This window comes from Lepisma saccharinum, chromosome 14 (assembly GCF_977018435.1).
Source record: "Lepisma saccharinum chromosome 14, izLepSacc3.1, whole genome shotgun sequence".
In the NCBI taxonomy this organism is placed as follows: domain Eukaryota; kingdom Metazoa; phylum Arthropoda; class Insecta; order Zygentoma; family Lepismatidae; genus Lepisma; species Lepisma saccharinum.
The window spans coordinates 46007158-46029620 of NC_139242.1; the positions used below are offsets into that span (position 1 = coordinate 46007158).

Consider the following 22463-nt stretch of genomic DNA (forward strand, 5'->3'; position numbering starts at 1 on the left):
CCCTCCAGTGGTGATAACGTAACATTTAATTCCCAGTGTTGTAAAATTAATTTCCATAATTTGCTGCGTTTAATGCATTAGATCTTTCAATTTTACTCAGCACTATGATAGTACGATAAATAGCCACAAACCATGTAATAAAAATTGAATTAAATATAAAGTAAATTAAATAAATAGTTCGATTAGGCCTACATGAACTCTCCGAAGCCATAAAGCCTTAATTCCATTCCAGATAAATTAAAATGAGCAAAGTTGTCTTTGTAAATTGTATTTAGCTAATTTCTCGAATTTATCTGATATGTTTTCTTTTTGTTGTTGTTTTTTGTGCTTAGCAGGGCAGTGTGAAGACATCAGCTGATATTTACAACTATCAAAAGAAAATATATCTGACTTACTCGTTCTCTCTTGGAATTCTGCGTCGTCTGCATCCGTGAAGAACCAGATCTGAAAAGGAGAAAAAAACATGCATGCTTTAAAGATGTAATAAAAAGGTAATGTTTAAGGGTAAATTCCATTGAACATTGTATTTATCCTCTTTATTTGTGTAGTTTCGTTTTACTCTCTGGTGTCTGTCTCATTTCTGGATGATACTCTATACATAATTACTATGGTACGTATATATTCAAACTTTACACTAGGGCCTACACATGCACAAACACTCGCTGATTATTATAGTTTCATGCTATAACTTGGGAATATTAACGTTTTTAACCCTATAATCGTCTTATGCCAAAAACATTATAATTTTTCACTAAAATGTCTGGCCAATATTTAGGCACATGTTGCTTGCGTCTGCTGACAAAATTTCGACCTTCTAGTGTTGCCAGCTAAGGCAATATGCGCCATAAATGGCACTTTTTTTCACTTCACCCACATAATCGCCAGTCATAAATCCATCAAATGGTGCATATGATCAATATTGTCATGTCACAAATGACAGATTGATATGGCATCAGCCATCAGACGTCTAATTATGGGCCTTCGATAATTTCTTTTATATTCTACTCACCGAAAAGTGGCATTCTGGAAAAAAAAAATTAACACTGCCTTCCGCCAGTTATTCATTTATCTAATTTTCTGTATGGAGTAAACTGATAAAGTTTAGCATTGAAAAAGATCTCAATGGATGAGGCTTTATAATGCAGAAAACCCTGTCTTAAATATCTCTTACGGTAATCATGATATAAATTTTCAAAATTTGGGTTGCGCGACTTCTTGAAACACTCTGTACATGAATGTCACCCGCATTATTTGCACTTGTGTTTTCGGTTTTTTCTTGAGTGATATGATGAAAACTTGGATTGTATTATGTTGTTCCTTTGTCTCTGCACATGATGTTGAGGACCAACTACTTCATATTAGTTTCATTGTCTCACATTAATTTTTAACACTTGGCACTTTGTCTGAAACGGGAGAAGTTTATGAAAAGGAGTTTCGCAAATATAGTCCTAAGCCTTCAAAGCCCTGCAAAATAAAAATTAACGATACTTGCTTTTATTTGAAAATGGAGCGTAGTTCTACAAAGAGGCTTGAAATGATCCATATCGTAATTAATGTGGATCGAGAATACACCTCAGTTGATGTGGAAATATAACCACGGCCGTAAAAGTTGTTTGCGTGCCTTTCTGTCTGCCCGAGGTGAACGATTTTATGCTAAGCGGATTTGCCAGCAGCAGAAAAAGAACCGTGAAAGAAGCACGTGCGATATTTATCAATCGAGTACAAAAGTCCACTGCATTCTGGGTAATGTTCACAAATAAACTCAATAATATTCCCACCTTTATCAACTCGAAGCCAAAATAGTACTCAATTTCTTCTAGTTTCTGGCTGTCTGTGAGGCTGTACAGTGGGATGCAAATTACATGACTATTACATTATTTTTGTCTTACGCAAAACGTAATACTTACGCATCCCACTGTACAGTCATGGACACTTCTGGGTTGTAACGATTCCTTTGAATTTCACCTACGTGAACGTGTCCTGGAATCCAATTATTTATTCACTTCCTGGGTCGAAGAATAATTATTGTGTTAACATATAAAAACAGATTAAAAGATACACTGAAAAGCTGCTTTCTTTTTCTGTCCTACATTTTAAATGCTGCATTCATTCTTTTTCCCCGAGTGCATTTTACTTCCGGCAATTCTTTTTAAGTGTCGGAGACACAATAATACTTCTCGTTACCCACTTCTGAATCAGCGCCCAGTGTACATAATAGCTTGTAAATCTTCTATGCAGGGAAACTTCCCTTCTATTCATCCAAGACCAGAATTACGTGGGACTTAATCCTCGCTCCATTGACCTCCTTTCACGCTAAGCTTATTGACTTGCATTGAATGAATATTCAAAGCACACACACATACGAACAAGCCATACAATAACAACGCGCACACACGTTTAATCTGAACATTCGTTGGCCCAAGCTTTGAATTCGTGAATAAACATACCGTGACGTAGCAAATAAAGGAAACTTGCACGAAAGAAAAAAATGTTAACGATGTGTTTTATACCATCTAGCTGTGGATAATACCTACAATGTGTACGCATTAAGCGTTCAAATGTCACAGAAGCATCCGATCTCTTTAGCGTTACGACGCCAGGGATCTCGCGTTCGAATCCCGGGCTGGGATGGGTGTTTTTTGTGATTGTCCATTGATCAATTTCATATCAGTACTCATTCGCCAAAAGCAGCATATAAGCGAAGCAAAATAAACCAAATCAATGAAGCAAGGAATTCCATGACTACACTTAAATTAACGCTCAACAGTTCCGTCAAACAAAAAGTCATATACCATTTTCTTCAAATAATTGTGCGAACTGATGCAATACCTAATGATGAACACACACAATTACCTATCCATTGGTTAAGAATGAACGTAGGCATGGCCATGATGACATATGACAGGAACAATATTCAGGTTTCATCAGTGTATATCTTCCCGAAGAAGAGTACTACACCGACAATTTAAGTGGTTTTACGTGATCTCATATCAACAAAGTGATTATTATATCAGGTGACGATAACACATACTATTTATACGCAATATCAACTGGAAGTACCTTATTTGCACACTGCATGGTTATCAATTCCACGGTACAAACGAACTCAAGAACAAAAATTACAAGCACATTTCACATGTTGTATCACATTAATCATTAATCTAGTTATGAAGTATACCTTGATACTATAGATACCACAAATTACTGTAGATTTTTTTGTGTAATGAAAAAAGGCATGATTAGTTGGAAAGCATAACGGAGTTCTACATCATCGCTGTTTATATATATTTAACTTCTTGCACGTACTGTGTCGCTTTTCTGCCACTTTAACGAACTTGGAGAATGATGAGTGAGATGAAAATGATGAAGGTACAATCACTAAAACATGCTGACCGTGCACAATTTATGCTGTGCAGTAAAAAGAAACGACTACATGAGCTCGTGCACATGCGACGAAACTGTCAACTGCCAGCCAGAGTCAAATTTCAAATGGCACTGCGGTTTCATGGAAATTTTCATTGCTTACCTTCTCAAAATAAAGTGTCTATCAGGTATGAGTGTGTGCTGTGCAGGGTGCGAAATCATGGTGAAGAATGGTGGAAGGGGGGGGGATCTTAATACACACATACGGGCGCGTGTGTTTACATGATATACAAGTATTACAATACATATGTATCTAATATATAAAAATGGATGTATGACTGTATGTATGTTTGTTCCAGCATAACTCTCGAACACCTGGAGCGATTTCAACCAAACTTGGAACACGTATCACTTGCAATCTCGAAAGAAATACTGTGGGGGTAAGACACCCCTGGCACCCCTAGGGATGGGGGTGAGAAGGGGGTGACATGTAAAAATAATCGAAAACGACCAATATTAGTGTGGAATCCATAGTTTCTTTGTTTTTTAGTAAAAAGTACAAATGCCTCCGTCTTTAGCTCGTTCTCGTTTGTTTGTTTGTTTGTCGCGGTTGCCATTGATATTTTTCATTCTAAATGCAGCCTTCCTATTAGCATGTGGTTTCAGCATGGACGTCCGCAGGATATTCCCCACGGAGGGGCAAGAAAGGTATTTTTCCAGAGAGCAAAGGAGTCTCAATACTCCCATTATAATGTTGCCCCCTAAAAAACACTCTTCAGTTCCAAGTCATGATGTTGCCTGCAACTGATTTATAATAACTGACACTAGTTGCTGTGACTAAAACGAAATGATGTGTGAAATATATACTTGTAGGTTGACATTCATTTTCATGGGGCGTGCCCTCCTTTGAGCCCCTTTCCGAGCGTCCATTGGTTTCAGTTAGCCCTACATTTTTATTTCTTGGTACAACAAAGAATAGCACTTTTCTTCATTTAGCACCTCAAAATATATTTTAACACGGCTTTGTTCCTGTAAAAATTACATTGTAAAAATAATTTGGCAGCGGGCCGACCCAATGAGCCTATTCCTTTCTACACCAATCAACATAGCCCTTACACATGTGTTGGGCTTCTTCCCCCCCCATATCTCTCAAGCACGCACTCCAGACTTTTTTCCTCTCCATCTGAAGCCCCCAACTTGACACAGCTCCCCTGGGCCGTGGGAAACTTCTGGTGTCTGCCAGTTAACAATCTGCCCCATGTCATCTGCCACGTGACCTTGCGCTGGTGTCGCCCTCCAAGCGAGGGGAGAAGATCAAAAGGGCAGGCAGAAGTGCAGCATAAACAAGTTGCACTCTGGCTCCCAGCTTTCATTCCCCGTGATAAGAATTTGACATTGTGCAGAATCAAGCTGGTTGTTATCGGGAGAAACAAAGTAGTTGTAGCTACTATGCATTGTTGAATAAGCAGATATTCTTTATGTCTGAGCGAAATTGGAGAACAGGAAAATCGTTCCCTGAAAACAGACTGTAGCCTGCGTATTATTTATTCCCTCACTTCTACCTAGAACACCTAGATTTTAATACTGTATTCTTGCAGATTAAAGAGGCTCTGGACTCACAGCCAGCCTCTGTGGGATTTGTGTCCTGTTCATCTGTGTGATTCTCATTTTCATCATGTCATCAATCACCTTCATGTCCGTGATAGCCAAAAGTGGTAGAAAAGAGAAGTAAAATAAAACAAATCAATCAACTCTAGAGGCTTTCCCGATTGCGTAGTGGTAACATCTTCGCCTTGTAATCAAGTGGTCTCGGGTTTGGTGCCCGGTGGAGGGACGTAGTTGTTCGGATCCCAATTTAAACTGTAGGTCGAGTTCCAGTCCCGATTGACTTATCTGTGTATAAAGTGAACTTAAAAATCGAAAGTTCAAAATGAACTTAGAAGCAATTAAGTAGGAAAAAGTAAATTAGTAGGAGACAATGTAAAAGGACGGGTGATAAAATAAGTGCATTACCCCAGACAGCACGCGAGTTTGTGTCATTCCCATTACCATAGCTTGCGTATAGCTTATACACAACATTTTCTGGTCATGAATTGATAAAACTTCCATTTCGCGCCACGTATTTTATACAAGTGCTTTCTTCTACAAGGTGTGTTTCTTTATGCACCTGAAGAAGTTATGTTTATAACAGGAAGTCCAGGGGCTCATTAAAGAACAGAAAGAAAGAAAATTAAAAAAGAACGATGAAAGATAAGCTTATTTCCAGAGACAAGTTTTTATACTAGAACGGCCCCTTGGCGTAACACACACACACCATCTCTCTCTCACACACATCTATCGAAGCGCGCCTTTTCCACTCACTCGAAGGGGGAAGAAACAACCACACAAATTACCAAGTATTAATTTGGAAGCAGAAAATGTTCCTATCCTTCCTGAAAAGAAACTTTAATGTTGAACAAAGGTGATTTTTTTCCCGAACGCCAGAAACTCTGTAGTCCATTGCGTGCACATGTGTCCAGCAGCGGGTAAAAACGCCGGAACCACGGAAGGATGAGCATTGTTTTGCGAGTTCCCCAAGCTTTGTTCACCTGCCTCTTCATCCGCCCAATCCAAAGGGAAGATGGGGGGGGGGGGGGGAGGAAGCGTCACTGACATAAACAGTACGCGTCATGGGCGCCGACTACGTGGGTGCTCCGGGGCTCGAGCACCCACATAAATAATCTTGTGGGTGCGCCGCACCCACAAGATTTTTGGTTTGATAAAAACAAAATAAAATAAATATTTATCACTTGCCATTATCAAAAAATAATAAGCAATTAAAACATTGAGATGGGACAGACTTTGATAAAGACAAGCTAACATTGCACAGGGACATGTTTCTAGATGTGTGCAGAACGAACAAAGAAAAAGTGGCCAACTTGTCAGACATTACAAATATTTTAAGTAGAGAAAACAGTGGTCCCATGCGTGAAATGCTCACAGAATTTGTGAAGTTTGTACGGGTGATTTTAACTATACCTGTTACATCTTGTACCTCTGAGCGGTCATTTTCAGCACTTTAGACGATTGAAAACGATTTTGCGGTCAACAATGGCCCAAACAATATTGAATGATTTGGCATTTTTGCATGTTCATAAAGAAATGACTAAAAATATTGACATTACCAAAATTGCAAACATATTCAGAAGTGCAAATGACGTAATAAGGAATGTGTTTTATATTGAAAGTTAACATGTCATGATTATTATTATTATTATTATTATTATTATTATTTGGTACATAAAGTTAGTCATTTTGTAGTTTCTGTTCACAACAAAATCCTTGCATAGTTCTATCTGCAATACAATTAAAATTATTTGCATTTATGCAGATTTTTCATTTTAATTTGTATGAATGTGGTATTTTCTTTTAGTAACGTGTTGATAATATAATTGCCTCTTGCAATCATTGTGCATGTAAGTTGTTTGAAGTATACAATACTTGATAATTACAGATCTAACCGCCATTGATATGCACCCACAGAAATTTTGGAAAGTCGGCGCCCTTGGTACGCGTGCAGGATCAAACACAACGCACAAGGTCGAAAGCAAAACAAAATAATATGAAACTTTTTTCAGTGCATTAAATTGATACTTCTCGAAGAACCGGTGCGATAAAATAATTTTGATCATTCGAAAACAACTTTTCTGGATGTGTGATTGAAAATCATCTCTCTTTATTTTCTCTCTCTCTCTCCCCCCACTTCCCTCTTTCTAACCTTCTTTCTTGCTTTCCCTTCCTCTCCCCCTATCTCTCTCTCTCTCTCTCTGCAAGCAATGTGTATCACAGATTGCCGAGGGGGTTAGGAATTTATACTGTACACAATCCCGCAACTAAAAAAAAAGTATTTTACACAGAATGTGATGGCGTAATGTTGTTCAATCTTGCATAGTACGTATTTTCCCGCGATGCCGAGACCGAGAGAATACAGGAAGAAAAATTGAATATGGAAGCAGTAGCGACGACCGAAAAGTTTTAGAACAGGGGTGGCACAATTGCAGACGGGATGGGAAATACAGAAAAGAATATCTAAAGGTTTGAAAAGTTGACACATTATGTATATGGTAATGATTTCCCATTGTACAGGGTGGTCTAAAAAAGGTACCCGAACACATAAGGAACGGTTCGACATTTCGGTTACTTTTTTGGGCCACTCTGTATATATTGACAGCCAAAATATTTTTTTCTAAGAACTAGGGAGGGTACGCTAGTTTTTTGGGGGTTTTGGCCCACCCTTACAACTTGAGCGTCGCTCTTGCAAGTAGGATTATACTCTCAAAATAAAATGTAATTTTATTAAACGATAACCACTACTAGATCAGATATTATATAACAATAGTGGCTTGCGCATAGAAGAGCACACGCATATCTACAGCTCTGTCACATAACGTGCCCATTGTGTTTAGTTCATTAACTGTTTGATTTGACAATATTTGCACGACACGATAGGGAATGCATACATTCACATCATTGAATAACAGTCACCAGGACCGAACATGGATGCAGGGCTGTGCATACGCGTTTTTTTTTTAAAAAAATCGGAGACTTATTTTCCCTTAGTCTGAGGTACAGGTGTCCTGTATATTCACAATATGACTACAATTGATAAGCAGTTAACTTATAGTATATTATGTATTATTACTTACGAACAATAAGCAGAACATGTTGAATTATAGGATGCTAATCACTACAGCCCGGGACTTTATGTCCTATAAAGCTGTAAAATATGTATGTAATTATGTCATATAAATTGGAAAATATGTAATGAAAAATTACAAATATGTCAGAAAAATGCAGAAAGATTCCCAGTAAAGCCAAAAATATCCCATACCCGATAGAGTAGAGTAGGGGATGTAATGTATCTAATGTTATTTTTACTTTTCTGATTTTTGTGAAAAGCAAAAAAGGCAAAGAAATGAGAACGAAACTTCTTTACTTCCTGTGCAACAATGAGAGTGAACATTTTTCCTCAATAATATTTGCATGGCTATCAATTGTCGGCGGGATAAAAAAAAGTGGAGTATTATATTGTTCTGTACTAAGAAAAGACGGCACCTTTCTACCTCCGCAATTTACATATCCTGCCATCGACAATATGAATTATCCGTTGTGCTAAAGCTACGAAGAAAAATTTATGAAATAATCGATTATGTGGGAGAGAATTACGAAATTATACAGAAATAGGTCTTATTACAACAAAATTGAATAAATAAGTTGTAAAAACGCGAAATTGGTTAAATATGTCAAAATATGCTTTGTCAATTTTGTTTATTTCGGCTGATTTTCATCAGATATGTAAAGATCTCACCCCAATATTAGATCCGAAGCCAAATGAAAAATATGTTACTCCCTCTGTCCCATAATTATAGTCCGGTATGCCAAAATGGTGACTTTTTATTTATGTTCTTTTGGATACTTGATCGGCAAATTTGTACTGATCCTTGAGTAATAACATTGTATGACTCATTCCCATGTTTAATTTTCTTCTTCTGTATACACCAATGTCACAGTTTGCCTATCGGACAAATATTATGGGACAACAAACAAAAGTGTACCGGACAATAATTATGGGACAGAGGGAGTATAACAAAGTCCCCGGCCCTACTAATAACTTTTTACATCAAGTGTTTTATTTCTTCATTTCCGGTGTGCCACTGCTGCGACATGCAGGTTCAATATCAAACTATTATTTTATTTATCACAGTGGCAATTCTCTAACATAAGTATCTTTACATTTCATTGAATTCGACGCTGTAGCGAATTTTCATTATTTCATGTGAAATAATACTACCACTTCAATATTTGACACTCTAATTTAAGGAATTTTGTATATTAACTATTCTTGATTGAAATACTTGAACACGACTTTTATAAAATGGTTTCCGTAATTTTGGATATTTTTAAGTATGTGAAAACAATCCATGAAGTCAGGAAAATGTCAATTTGTTACTTAACTGGAAGTTCCAGTGTCCTATAAACTCGTGGGGCCTCCCCGATGGCGTAATGGTAACGTCGTCGCACTGTATTCAAGGGGTCCCGGGTTCAATACCCGATGGAGGCACAGTGGTTCGGATTCCAATTTAAACTTTAAGTCCAGTCCCTATTAGCCTTTCTGTGTGTAAAGTGGACTTAAAACAAGAAATCAATCAATACACTCGTAATAAACCGTACACAATTTTTATTTCGCGCGGGCCGCCCTAGGGTACAACACCGACAAATTTCACAGCACCTAGAGAACAAATACGTATCACATCGAAGCTACGGGCCCTCGAAAAAAAAAATACAGATTCAGGATCTGTGCAAGTTTGTTTGTGTAGTACGGCGACACCCTGTACATAAAGAGTAACATGACTTTATCTCGGTGCAGGAGAAAGATTCTTTTAGCTGTCTCCAGATAACGTCTTTTCTCGAAATTAAGGAGACAAAGATTCCTTGTCATAGCATCTCCTAAACATCGCCCTACAACACTAGGGGTCCCGAGTTCGAATCCCGGCCTGGTCGTGGATGTTTGTGAGTGTCCATTCATCAATTTCATCATGTCATCACTCATCTCCATCTCCGCAAATTAGCCAAAAGTGACACAAAAAGCGAAGTAAAATAAAGCAAATCAGAATTTAAACAAAATCAAATCCTAAACACTAAACAACATTGTACGGTACGGGAAAATATAGTCTAATTAAAACTCGCGTTCCTTTTTGATTTATTCAAACGATCCAAAGGGGAGGCGACAAGAGCCACAGATCATTTTCGACAGAGGCGCAAGAGTAAATTTCATCAGAGGACGTCCTTGCAGGCCTGATATTTTTCTACGGGTATCAGGTTCTTTACATAAACTTATTAAATAAGTTATTGTAAATAATTATTATAATTATTATTATTATTAATTGTAGTATCGTTCGAAATATATTATAAATGGAAATTAATTATCATATTTTTGCTCTCTTACTGGTCATTTTGTGCCGTTTTTATTGTATTCTATTTTTTTTAAGAATTCTTAACTGCATTATACTCAATGGTCGTTTGGTGAATTTCAGTCTTACTTACTTCTCCCAAAATTGTAAAACGGAAGTCCATCTCTTTTTCAGCTCAAGTTTCAAATAGATAAGAGAAAAGGAGAGAGGGAGCATAAAAACAGTATTTGTATTGTATGTGACCTTCAAGTCAATATAATAAAAATACAACAGCATTTGATGTTGTTAATATAAAGTTAAATAGTTTAAACCACCGAATATCTGGTTGTGGCGAATCATGAGAGTCTACAAGTACGTGACTCGTTTTTGTCATTTATGAAATTTCAAGCTTACATCTGAATATCGAGAAGAACGTGGTTATTTGCAAATTATTTCTGGGAATTTTTGGTCATTAACTTTCGAGACTGCTGCAAGTCTAGTCATAACTCCATCCGAACTTCTTGTTATCTACTGAAAACAACAACAAAACAATATTTCGTCTTAAATATATTGCATGGCAGTCGCGTGTTCAAGGGGGGGTTGGTGGAGGTCATACTCCCCCCCCTTGGCCCAGCACTCCTAAAAAAAAACATCAACGGCAGGAAAAGATGGTAAAATGAGGACGGACTACCAAAATATATATATATACACACACACACACGCCCCCCCCTTTTCGAAAATCCTAATGGCTAATGCTGTCACCTTGAATTCGCGGTATGCAGGATTTGACTCCCAGAGGGTTGAAGTGCTTCAGGTGTAACTGGATACGCGACTCTAGGGGTCACCCAGTCTTTTCATGGGAGGTTCAGAACGACCTTGCGAGATTAAGATAGACGGAGCGTGATTCAGATCACATGAGCGCCATTATTGTACAGGGAATAACTTTACGCTCTATATTGAACAGTCTAGGCTTACGTAGCATCAGTTCCCATTGTCGAAGAGAGAATACTTTGATCTCTCGTTCTCTCTCTTTCGCTCGCTGCCAGCACTCCCCATCTATTACACCTTGTTCCGATTTTAATGTCCAAGTACACCATCTATTGCTGTGTTGTCCCTTCTTTCACAGTCAGCCTACTACCTTGTATGTAGTAATACGCTTTATCTAAGTGTAAGACTGGTTACTTCCAAGCCAAGGATATATTTTGCCTTTTACAAACGCAATGTGTTTTGATCCGGGAAAATTTTACATCGAGTTTCACTTAATGTTTTTAAGATAGTTCGACTGACAATCTCAGGAGGGGGATGGGCTTCTATAATAAGAGACACTTATATCTTTCTGCACGTATCATACACATGAATTGAATGTGACTGCACATATTTTTCAACTTGAAGTTATTTATGTAAAAGCATCATGGGCATCACAAAGTGGGGGTACGTGGGTAAGCCGTTTTTATAAAATTGACTATAATTATTACAAAATTAATAATAAAATATTTATTGCCAATTTTATCTTTATTATATCCTTGGAGAGAGATTTCAACTCTATACACCCGATGAGTGAATACACGCCAAAAATGTTATTCTTTATTATTATATTTTGTTGTTAAATTTCACACAAATTTAGTCATGAAGTTTGCATTCTGTGACCTCCGATATAAAAATCTCATTTTGACTTTTCAGTCTCGTTTTAGAACATAAAACATTAAGTTCTGTTTATCTGCCTCGATTCCTACACGTGAGACTCGTTTTTCGTTAGGTTATTCTGCTGTAATACTAATTAACTGATGGTTAGCTCTGTTACCCACTATCAAAATAATAAATTCCTTTTTTCCTAATTTGAAATGAACCATGGAAATCGGTAACGCGTCTGACTACCATGCTCAAGGCCCCGGGTTCGATCCCCGGCCGGTTCAAATCCGGGAACTTTTCTAACGTTGGAAGCGGTTCCGGCGCCCACCCAGCGTCGAATGGGGGGTAAAGGCGGTCAGGGGCGTGGTGCTGATCACATCACCCCCACTCACGACCGGATCAAGAAAGTGTGGGGCGTTACCCCCACACCCCCTAAACGCCTTCATGGCGTGGTGCTAAACACAGGGGAACCCTTTACCTTTACCATGGAAATCTTCCCAATTGTCATTTTTCATATGGAGCACACTTCCCCCGGCAACCTATCTGGTGATGGGTAAACAAGTCACTTGTGTAGCCAATGAAAAACAGTCCGTTAACTTATTTTAAAGAGGGCTAGAATCAGGGTGCGAAATCCTGGGGGGACAGGGGGAATTCCCCCCACCAACAATCTTGGCCTCAAAAATCCCCTCACCAAAATTTTCCGGGGGGAGAGTTTTTGTTATAACAAACAAAAGATAAGCAATTACTTTTAATTTCAAATATACTGTACTAAGAATAATATCGAATATATACACAAATTAGTGTAGGTGTGAGTGTTCAATTCTTTTTCTCTCTCAAGAGATCATCAACAAATCTACATCAAGACGCACAATAAAAGTAAAGCAATAATGCAAAACAATAATAACTATGAAATCTAACTGATTTATATTAACATAAAGCAAAAACTAAATAAGATCTTAACGTAATAAAACCACTTCAACTAGTATTTTATAATTTATTAACATAATTAACCAGTTAGGAAAGGAATTAGTTTGCTACGTTATAATATCTGATATACATAAAAGTAATACTATTTTTAATTACTAATTTAGTAATTCATTTTAATTTTAATAACATTATAAATATGTATATTGTATAATTTATATGTATGTTTGTGGGGGAAGGGGGTTTGTAGATTAAGATCTTTCTCCCTCACCAGTCTTAAAAAGATTTCGCACCCTGGCTAGAATCATACAAAAATTAATGTTAAAAAAATGCAAGTACCATAAACAGACAATCAGTATATCGTAAATATTGTTATATTACACTCTGATACTAGTACTATCCTGTGTCGTGCTTACTATTCATTATTGCAATTTTTATTCGCCAAAGCATGAAAAAAAAAGTTGTGCTTTGGATTGAATAGCAGTTCTCGGATTTTGAAACAAATAAATGAAACGTACAGTTATTGTCAACATTTGATATCTAGATCTCAATGTTGATCCACACAGACTTTTTTTTTTAAACCATCAATCATTTAACATGACAGTTAAGAAAAGTTCACGTAATGCACACCGAAACACCTTCAGCATTGTGGGTCAAGCGACTAGACTACTGCTTTCACTTGGACGTAAACAAACAAGGCCGTTTGATGCATGCCAAGAAACATGTAACGAAACACTCACCTGATCTTTGGCCAAGGCAAACCATGTTTTCAGAATAACATCAAGTCTCGAATGATGAAAACTCTTCGTGGTTTTAACACTAATAAAAATATCTTCGAGTGTTGTTGTTGGTTTAGTGGTCGCCGTCACAAACACTGTTGGACTCGGGGCAAGTTTACCATTTCCTTGAAGAATCTCGGAGTTCACAAGTAAACTATTGTCATTATAATCTTTAGATGGGTCTGATATAGACCTAGGCACACGTTCTTGCCATGACCAGTCATTGAAACTGTTACTTTTGCCTAGAACCGTGGCGATGATTCGCGAGAGGGTGCCCATGTGCTGCTGCTGTTGCCCTGAAATCCGATACAACAGCAGCGTCGTGTACACGGTGGTAAGGGCAATTGTCACTGCTTGTAACACACGCTTCAGTCGCATCCTCATGGTGACAGAAGCATCGCTCTTCATATCTCCTGTGCAATGCCCGAATACATATCATATCACCTACTGCTGCTGGACTCGCTCTTACACAAGCAAGCACACAACTGACTGCTGCAATCTTCCAACAAGTTGTTCATTGCCATCTTGTGCCGCCACTCAACTCGCAACCTGTCTGTATCAACAGTTGGTCTTCCGCCTGCCATCTGGTAGCAATTCAGTGAAGCTCTAGAACGTCAAGTGTAAGCTCTGCTTCTCATTTTCACTCGGGAACATTCATCCAACAAGTGCAAACAGGGTATTTCACTTTCTTTTTCAGAGAAAAGGAATATATGAAATGGGAGCTTTCTCTATTCATGATTGCCCAGAGGGATGAAGGGTGTTGAACAGTCGCGCCAAATTATTCGGGGCCCGAGCCCACCCATTAATTTGGTTTGAATTAGTTTTAAGCTCTCTCTCTCTCTCTCTTTCAGCATATTTTTCTTCTAAATGTATCTTTTTTTCTGTTCGAATTTCATTTGTTCTTTTTCTCTCTCGCTTCTGATTCTTCATCTATCGCTTCTCCATTTCTCTCTCTTTTCTATTCTTTCTCTTCCTTTTCTGTTCATTTCTCTCTCTCTCTCTCTCTCTCTCTCTCTCTCTCTCTCTCTCTCTCTCTGACTCTTTCATTCTCTTTCTTTCTCTTATTCTCGACCATTTCTCTCATCTCTCTTTTGTATCTCCGTTAAAACACTTCTTTGTTATGATGACATGTAAAACGTGATATCCATATATTTAACTTAAGAATGGAGACCTTATGCAAATACCCTTGTAAAAACTACTCAAAATATTGTAGTTTGAACATAATTTCATGTAGTCACACACACACACACACACACCACACATTTATTTTATTAAAATAAAAACGTTAATAGTTTTATAATAATAATAATAATAATAATCCGTTGCGCAACAGCCCATGAAGGGCCTAGGCATACCTACCGACTGCCGATCTCCCTCCCACGCTTTCCTTCGTCACCTCTAAGCGTGGAGATCTTCAACCAGTATTGGAATAGTCGGGGGGTCAGCCCGACGTATCCCCAGCCGTTATAGTAGGTCTTCTCGACCGGATTACGTTTTATTGTCACCTATAAAAAGGTGCTGGTACGCCGTACCGCCAGAAAAGGCACTGTATACGAGGAAATTGGGGAGCTCCGAGTGAGTGAGCGTAATCCGGTCACGGAGACCTACTATAACGGCTGGGGATACGTCGGGCTGGCCCCCCCGACTATTCCAATACTGGTTGAAGATCTCCACGCTTAGAGGTGACGAAGGAAATCATGGGAGGGAGACCAGCAGTCGGTAGGTAAGCCAAGGCCCTTCAGGGCTGTTGCGCAAGGATTATTATTATTATTATTATATATAAATAATAATAATAATCCGTCGCGCATTAAGTGTTACTGTTAAAAAAAACGTTTATTTTATGTATGCATTTATTTAATACCTACATAAGGATATCAAAATAATAGTAGTCCCTTAGATTACATGATTTTGCAATATATTTATCATGTTATGCACCTTAATTAAATCTTGTCTATACAAATCCAACTCTTTTTAAAGCAAATAGCCACTCTGATAATTATAGTAAAAATAATGTTTTGCTTTTATTCAAGGAGGACCTGCCGGTTTGACGGTCCCTGAAAGCAGCACCCCGGATGGTCACTAGCCGCCTCTGCACTACAGTAGAATGACAGCATTTTGTTCCTACGCGTCAGCAAAAATTCGATGCGACAGGTGTTATGTTACATCCGGTGTAGCGGGGTACGAGCGATTTTCTTGTTGAGTCAGCAGAACGTGTCTGATCACCTTGAAGACATCGGAAGCGGTGGGGGGAGGGGGGTCAATGGATTTGTCACGTTGTTTCTTGATGTATGCTAACCTAACACGTGTGTATGTTTGTGTGTGTGGAGGAAATGCGCGCGCAACCATTGCGTATGATTCAAAGACATGAAGAAATGATTTAAAGATGGCGCCGAAGGTGCTTTACCCCGAAAGCTTAGCGGCTAAGGTTATTGCACTGTAAAACAAGAGGCGTCGAGGGTTCGATTCCTGGTAGAGTCAATATTGATTGATTGATAGATTGAGTTAGTTTTTTTAAGTCCGTTTTATGCACGGCAAAACTAATCAGGATTGGAGCTACAGTTGAAAAGTGGTGATTCGGACCACTATGTGCCTCCACCGAGTATCGAACCTGGGACCCTTTGATTACAAGGCGACGATGTCAATATTGAATGGTCTCGATTAGCCTGTGTGTAAATAAAGGCAACAAAATGGTTGAGTTCGAAAATCGAGTTGGGTTAGTGGTTAATGTTGTCACCTGGCAATGAAGAGGTCGCGGGTTCGATTCTCTAGGTAGTTAAATTAGGCCAATTGTTTAGTCCCGCCATTATAGGTCCCCGATTAGTCCACTGTGCATAAATAGTGTTTGAATAAAATCAATATGGCGGCTTTGGGTTAGTGGTTATTCTTGTCGCCTGGTAATGAAGAGGTCGCGGGTTCGATTTTCTAGGTAGTTAAATGAGGCCAATTGTTTTATCCCGCCATTATAGGTCCCGATTAGTCCATCTTCGCATAAATAGTATTTGAATAAAATCAATATGGCGGCCGCGTTTTGTGTTTAGCGGCGGCGGCGGCGGTGCGGCGCGGCGCGGGGGGTGTTTTTTATTCCGCGAGATGTTTTAACCAAGTGGTTGAGGGTTCGATTCCCAATGTTGGTGAAAATTGGATATTCAATTGTATTTGTTAAAAAGTTCCGATTAGCTTTTTGTGCACAAAGAGAAAATGAACTAATTGGAAATAGGATGTTTATGCTGTAATGAAAAGGTCCCGGGTTCGATTCACAATGTCAAATTGGCTGATAATGATGTTGTTTTTAAAATAAAAAAAAAGAAGTGTGAATAAATTAGAATCTGTTGTTTTGCCGTGTGGGGCCCCAGTAACGATTAGCTTAAATGCATAAAGAGTAGGTAAAATAAGCAAGATGGCCGTCACTATTGTTTTGTGATCAAAGAGGAGTCACAGGTTCGATTCAATCAAAGGAGGCAACATTCTATGTTTCAATTCCATGTAAAAGTCTAAAGTTATGTTTCGATTAACCTCAATGCATAAAGAGAAATTAAACAAAAACAAGCAAAATGGCGACAGATGTGATAAAAGAAAAATTGAATTAGTTTTTTTATAGTGACAAGAAAAAATAGCGAATCACTGTCAGAAATAGAATGAAAATAAAGATACTTGCCTTTGCGTGTCCAGCGCTGTGCAGAAAAGCTCTCATGCTTTATCTCCGACAAGTCCACAATACACTTTTTTTTTATTGTATAGTTAATTATTAATGTTGTTATTAACACAGATTCTTACCAGTGTGAAGAAAAGCTCTCATGCTTTATCTCCGACAAGTCCACAATACACACTTTTTCATTATATAGTTAATTATTAATGTTGTTATTAACACCGAGTTTTACCAGTGTGAAGAAAAGCTCTCATGCTTTATCTTCGACAAGTCCACAATACACACTTTTTCATTATATAGTTAATTATTAATGTTGTTATTAACACCGAGTTTTACCAGTGTGAAGAAAAGCTCTCATGCTTTATCTTCGACAAGTCCACAATACACACTTTTTCATTATATAGTTAATTATTAATGTTGTTATTAACGATTGTTACCAGTAAAAATATAAACCATGAGGATTTTTAAAGGGGTGATAAGTGAAAAAAAAAAAGCCAAGACATATATTTTATCCCTGTTTATTACCAATATTTACAAAATTCAAAAGAGCCGCACACACACACATACATATGTAAAATGTTTATATTGTGTCACCAGTTTATCAGCATGTTATTTAACAAGTTTTTATTCTTCAAGTTTGTTCACTCACCCACATAAGGAATTGTGTCACTATCATATCCATTTTCTGCTGCAACCACTGAATTAAAATGTTTCACTATTTTTTCCACAAGCATGTTCTCGCAAAAAAGAAACACTTCTTTGGAAAGTCTTTTTCCGTCGATGTTTTGTATAGACAAAGGCTCAGGTTTTGTACATCCATGTAGATGGGAAAGCACAAACTTCTCCTTATTACATGCATAGACAGGGGAAATATCTGTGCAACCGAAACATTGTTCGCGAAGGTCGAGAATGCAAGATTCCACACAGTTTCCAAAATATGATTTCAGATACGGCGACACTGTTTCACACATAACTTTCGCATGCTCGATGCACACAAATATCTTCATAAAGTTCCACCACGAACTTTCTGCGATGAACACTATCTCCAGGGAACCGTAAGCTGGTTTTTTCCTTATAATGATCTGACGACGATTGTACAGTGTGGTTATCAGCAATTCATGTTGCTCACTTAGTGGGTAGGAAACACGAGGCTGCTCACCTGGAATAGCGATGTAATTGTCGATTACTGGAAACAATTCCTGAAGAGCGTGCCATTCCTGCAACTGTAGTTCAACACCGGCCGCCCCGCTTCTGTGTAGCCTGACCACAGGTTGGAAATCCAGATGAGAGGAAAGTCCGATTGAGATAACCTTTGTTTTCGAAGCATTCAAATAGTAGACGTGATCAAATAATATCGACTGGCGTATAAGATTAGTTACTTGTTTTTGTTCTTCAGGTAAATGCTGATCGCTCTCTTTCTGAAGAACCCCCTTGAAATTAGTGTACGGTTGAAATCTTTTTTTCAGCGGCATCGAAATAGAGGATTCCATGACTAAGAACTGCGAGATACTGCATGTCGCAGCGTGCAGATATACATTTGAAGAAATGCGTGAGTGTGTTTTTGAGACGCATGCGCGCGTAGCAAACCAAGCATGTGCTGGACAAAAAAGGTGGAGGGGGCGGGGCGTTACAAAGATCAATGGTGAGAGAAAAATCAGCAGAATATCATAAACGTCATATTGAGGAAATATTGGATAACAAATATTAATTAATTTAATTAAAGCATCAACCGCATTGTCGATCTGAAATTAGGTTTATAGACAGGGGGCAAAATGGAAAATATCGACGATGTTCTAGTATTGGATTGTTTCTGTATTTCCATCGGTATAATCCTCCACCACATTTGAAGCATACTGTTTTATCCTCTTTTTGAATGTAAAATAATCCTGCTTCGGACAGAGCTTCTACAAACGGGAATTCTTTTGATTGCCAGTTTCTGAAAGAGGACAATCTAGCATTGAAAGATCCCATCTCTGGATATTGCGTCATTGTTCTGTAAAGACACAAAACAAGATAAAGATTATAAGTAAGCTGTTGTAAACTGTAACGCTACAAAATTATTAATATACTATTAGGACTATATGTAACTTGTATAAAATTTCAAACAGTATTTACTGTCAATATTTTCTAGTATACGTACCGAGTATTATAAATTTAATTTACGAGTCAGCAAATAAGTTGTTATAATATTGTCGTTTTTTATCGGTACTGGGAATAAAATTTGAAATTTATGCATGGGTTTACCAGAGGCTCTATGGAATAAATACAGAAAACAGTAATGCCCACAGTACACAGACCCGTAACTTTGTATCTGATGAGTGTTGTACGTATAGAATTTAGAGTTACTTTCCAAAAATCGCAAATGGTTATGCACATGTGGAGGTTTTCCGTAACTATCAAAAAATTCCCCCCGGGAGTTACTGTCTATGTAAATTGCTACCCAGTGCTTCCCGGGGCTATCTTTGGGGTCTGTATTTACAATCAACGCTGCTGGTAGTTCCACATGTACAGGTAATTCATTAGCTGCGAAAACCCTAACATGATGATTGTCAAAGGCTCTATTTGATATTAACCCGTGAAGCAAATTTAAAGTCGACAGCATTGCTGGACACTAAATAGTAATATTGTGCAACTCACCTTTTTATACTTCAAAGTAGACGGTACACGTCACAGTAGATTCCAGAACCAATTTGATCTGGATCACCAAGCTGTTTATCGTTGTTGAAACAATGGAGAGCTATCTAACACAACGCTGATGCTCGGAATATGTAGGCGGGGGTTTACAAACGCGCATGCGTACAATGCTATCAGGCATTTGTTGTGCTGTTGTAAAATGAATTTTGTACTATAAGAAACTTGTTTGTATGTGGGTGTGTGTGTGTGTATATATATACATACAGACACACACACATATTTATTTATTGATGAAGTATATATATATATATATATATATATATATATATATATATATATATAAAATACAATACAATATAATATATATATATGTAATTTGAAGATACAACGTATCAGTAAAATCTAACAACTAGAAAAATATTCATAACATTCGACTTTTATATTATATGTAATTTAAAACATTCTTCACAGTTTGAGACATGGAGTGCTTGTGGAAACACCCGTTCTCTGCAATATTGGCTGGTCCATCAGGATGCGGAAAGACATATTTTGTGAAGCATTTTCTCCAGTGTTTACCCCAAATGGTAAATGTAAAATTCAACAATATTTTGGTGTGCTACGGGGAATGGCAATCTGCATACAATAATTTCCCTGGTTTTGTACAATTTCGGGAAGGAATGCCTAATATTGACCAATTTGTGCCAAATTCTGGACCTCATCTTATTATTATCGATGATCAGATGAGGCATGGCATGGCAGTTCTTATGGGTTTAAATGGGTGCAAGTTTCGTCCCGTGGGACCTGACTTTTCTTTTGATGGGGAGACTGGTAGAGGTCAAGGTTGATTTCTGGGTTTCAGGTAGTTGTGGTTTTCTTCCTGCAACTGCTACAGGAGAAATTTTTAAGGAGAGGTGTTAGGTTTGGCCCCTTTTTTCATGGCTGGGGCTGGTTGTTGGAATTTGCATCCCTTCTTCTGCTGTTTCCTCCTTGGAGGATATGTGGGGCGAAATATTGATCTTGTGGGTTGCTCCCTCAGCCTTGAGGTGGTGTAGTGGTTAGAGCTTGGTGGTTTGCTCGGTATAGGGATGTGTTGGTTATTAGGTTGTAGGTTTTTCCAGTGGTATACAGGGAAAAATATACGTTTTTACAAGGCAATTACAAGGAAATATCTGGGGAAGAGAACAAGGTTTAAAACAAGGTAAAAAATGTAGGACGTGATAAATGCATAATGTGTGCATAAGGTTTTCCATCGGGTATTCAGGGAAAAGTATACGTTTTTACAAGGCAAATACAAGGAAATATCAGGGGAAAAGAACAAGGTTTAAAACAAGGTAAAAATGTAGGACGTGATAAATGCATATGAGTGCATAAGGTAGAGTAGTCGGTTCTGGGAGGGTTTGTGAGGTTTGGAAGGGGTGTTTCGTCATTTTGCCGGGTTTATGGGTTGTCGGGTAGTGGGTTCCTAGGGTCGTCGGGTCTCGGGGTGCGGTGTGTCCATCTTAAGATGGGAAGTTGTCCGATGCTGCGTACAGCGGGGTTTTCATTGAAGTGGATGTCCGTCCAGAATGTCCGTGCGCGTCGGTTGGCTTGCTGTCTTACCATCTGGAGGTTCAGGTCTTCGTGGAGCTGCGTGATCCGGGTGTCTCTGCTGTGCCCGCTGATGATCCTGGCCGCTCGGTTCTGTAGGACTTGGAGCTTCTTGAAGGTGGTCGGTGCTACCTGGTGCCACGCGGGGATGGCGTAGAGGAGTATAGGCTTGATGCAAGCGTTGTAGACATGGAGCCTGGTTTCCATAGTGAGGGAGTGTGCTCGGAGAACAGCGTATAGGCCGGCCAGCCTAGCCCCCGCCCTTCGACAGATGTCTTCCACGTGCCTTTTGAAGGTTAATCGTCTGTCCAGAGTTAATCCTAAGTACTTTGTTGCTAGTTTGTGCGGTATTTCTTCTCCTAGGAGGGGGAGTCTTCTTTGGGGGTTATGTCTTCGTGCGCCAAAGATCACGGCTTCGCTTTTTGTTGGATTTGGTTGGATACGCCACCTCCTCGTCCAATCTTCGTATGCGTGCAGCTGCTGTCTCATCCTGTTGTAGCACACGTCTAGGTCCCTGTGCGACGTTAGGAAGGCGGTGTCATCGGCGAATACAGCTGGGAAGACGTGTCTCTGCACTGGAACATCCGCCGTGTAGAGGGCGTAGAGCAGGGGGGCAAGGACTGAGCCTTGCGGTACCCCTGCGTGGATTCTCCTTGGTGCTGCTGTCTGCCCCTTGTAGTTCACGATGAAACTTCTGTTTGTGAGGTAGCTGGTGATTAATTTGATTACGTGAGTCGGAAAGCGGTACTCGTATAGCCTGTAGATCATGCCTTCATGCCAAACTTTATCGAAGGCGCTTTGGATGTCCAGGAACGTCCCGAGGATGTAATGGCGTCTGGTTCTCATCGTCGCCACGTGATCCACAACCCGGGTAAGCTGTGCAGTGGTGGAATGGTCAGGCCGGAATCCGAACTGAAAGTACGGGAGGAGGTCCCTTTCCTGAGTTAATTCCTGCATCCTCTTCTTGATTGC

The 22463-nt window shown here is 38.8% G+C and overlaps 1 protein-coding gene across 1 annotated transcript in view; it reads right to left on the reverse strand.

The window, feature by feature from the left end:
- The window catches only part of fng (Fringe glycosyltransferase), an 81452-nt gene extending 67288 nt beyond the window's left edge, over window positions 1-14164 (reverse strand). The window contains exons 1-2 of the mRNA XM_083134946.1: window positions 13586-14164; window positions 396-444 (exon numbers count right to left, since the gene is read on the reverse strand). Coding sequence (XP_082991072.1) covers window positions 396-444; window positions 13586-14032 — 496 coding nt within the window. The 5' untranslated portion in view covers window positions 14033-14164. The remainder of the gene's footprint in view (window positions 1-395; window positions 445-13585) is intronic.
- Window positions 14165-22463: the final 8299 nt, after the last annotated feature.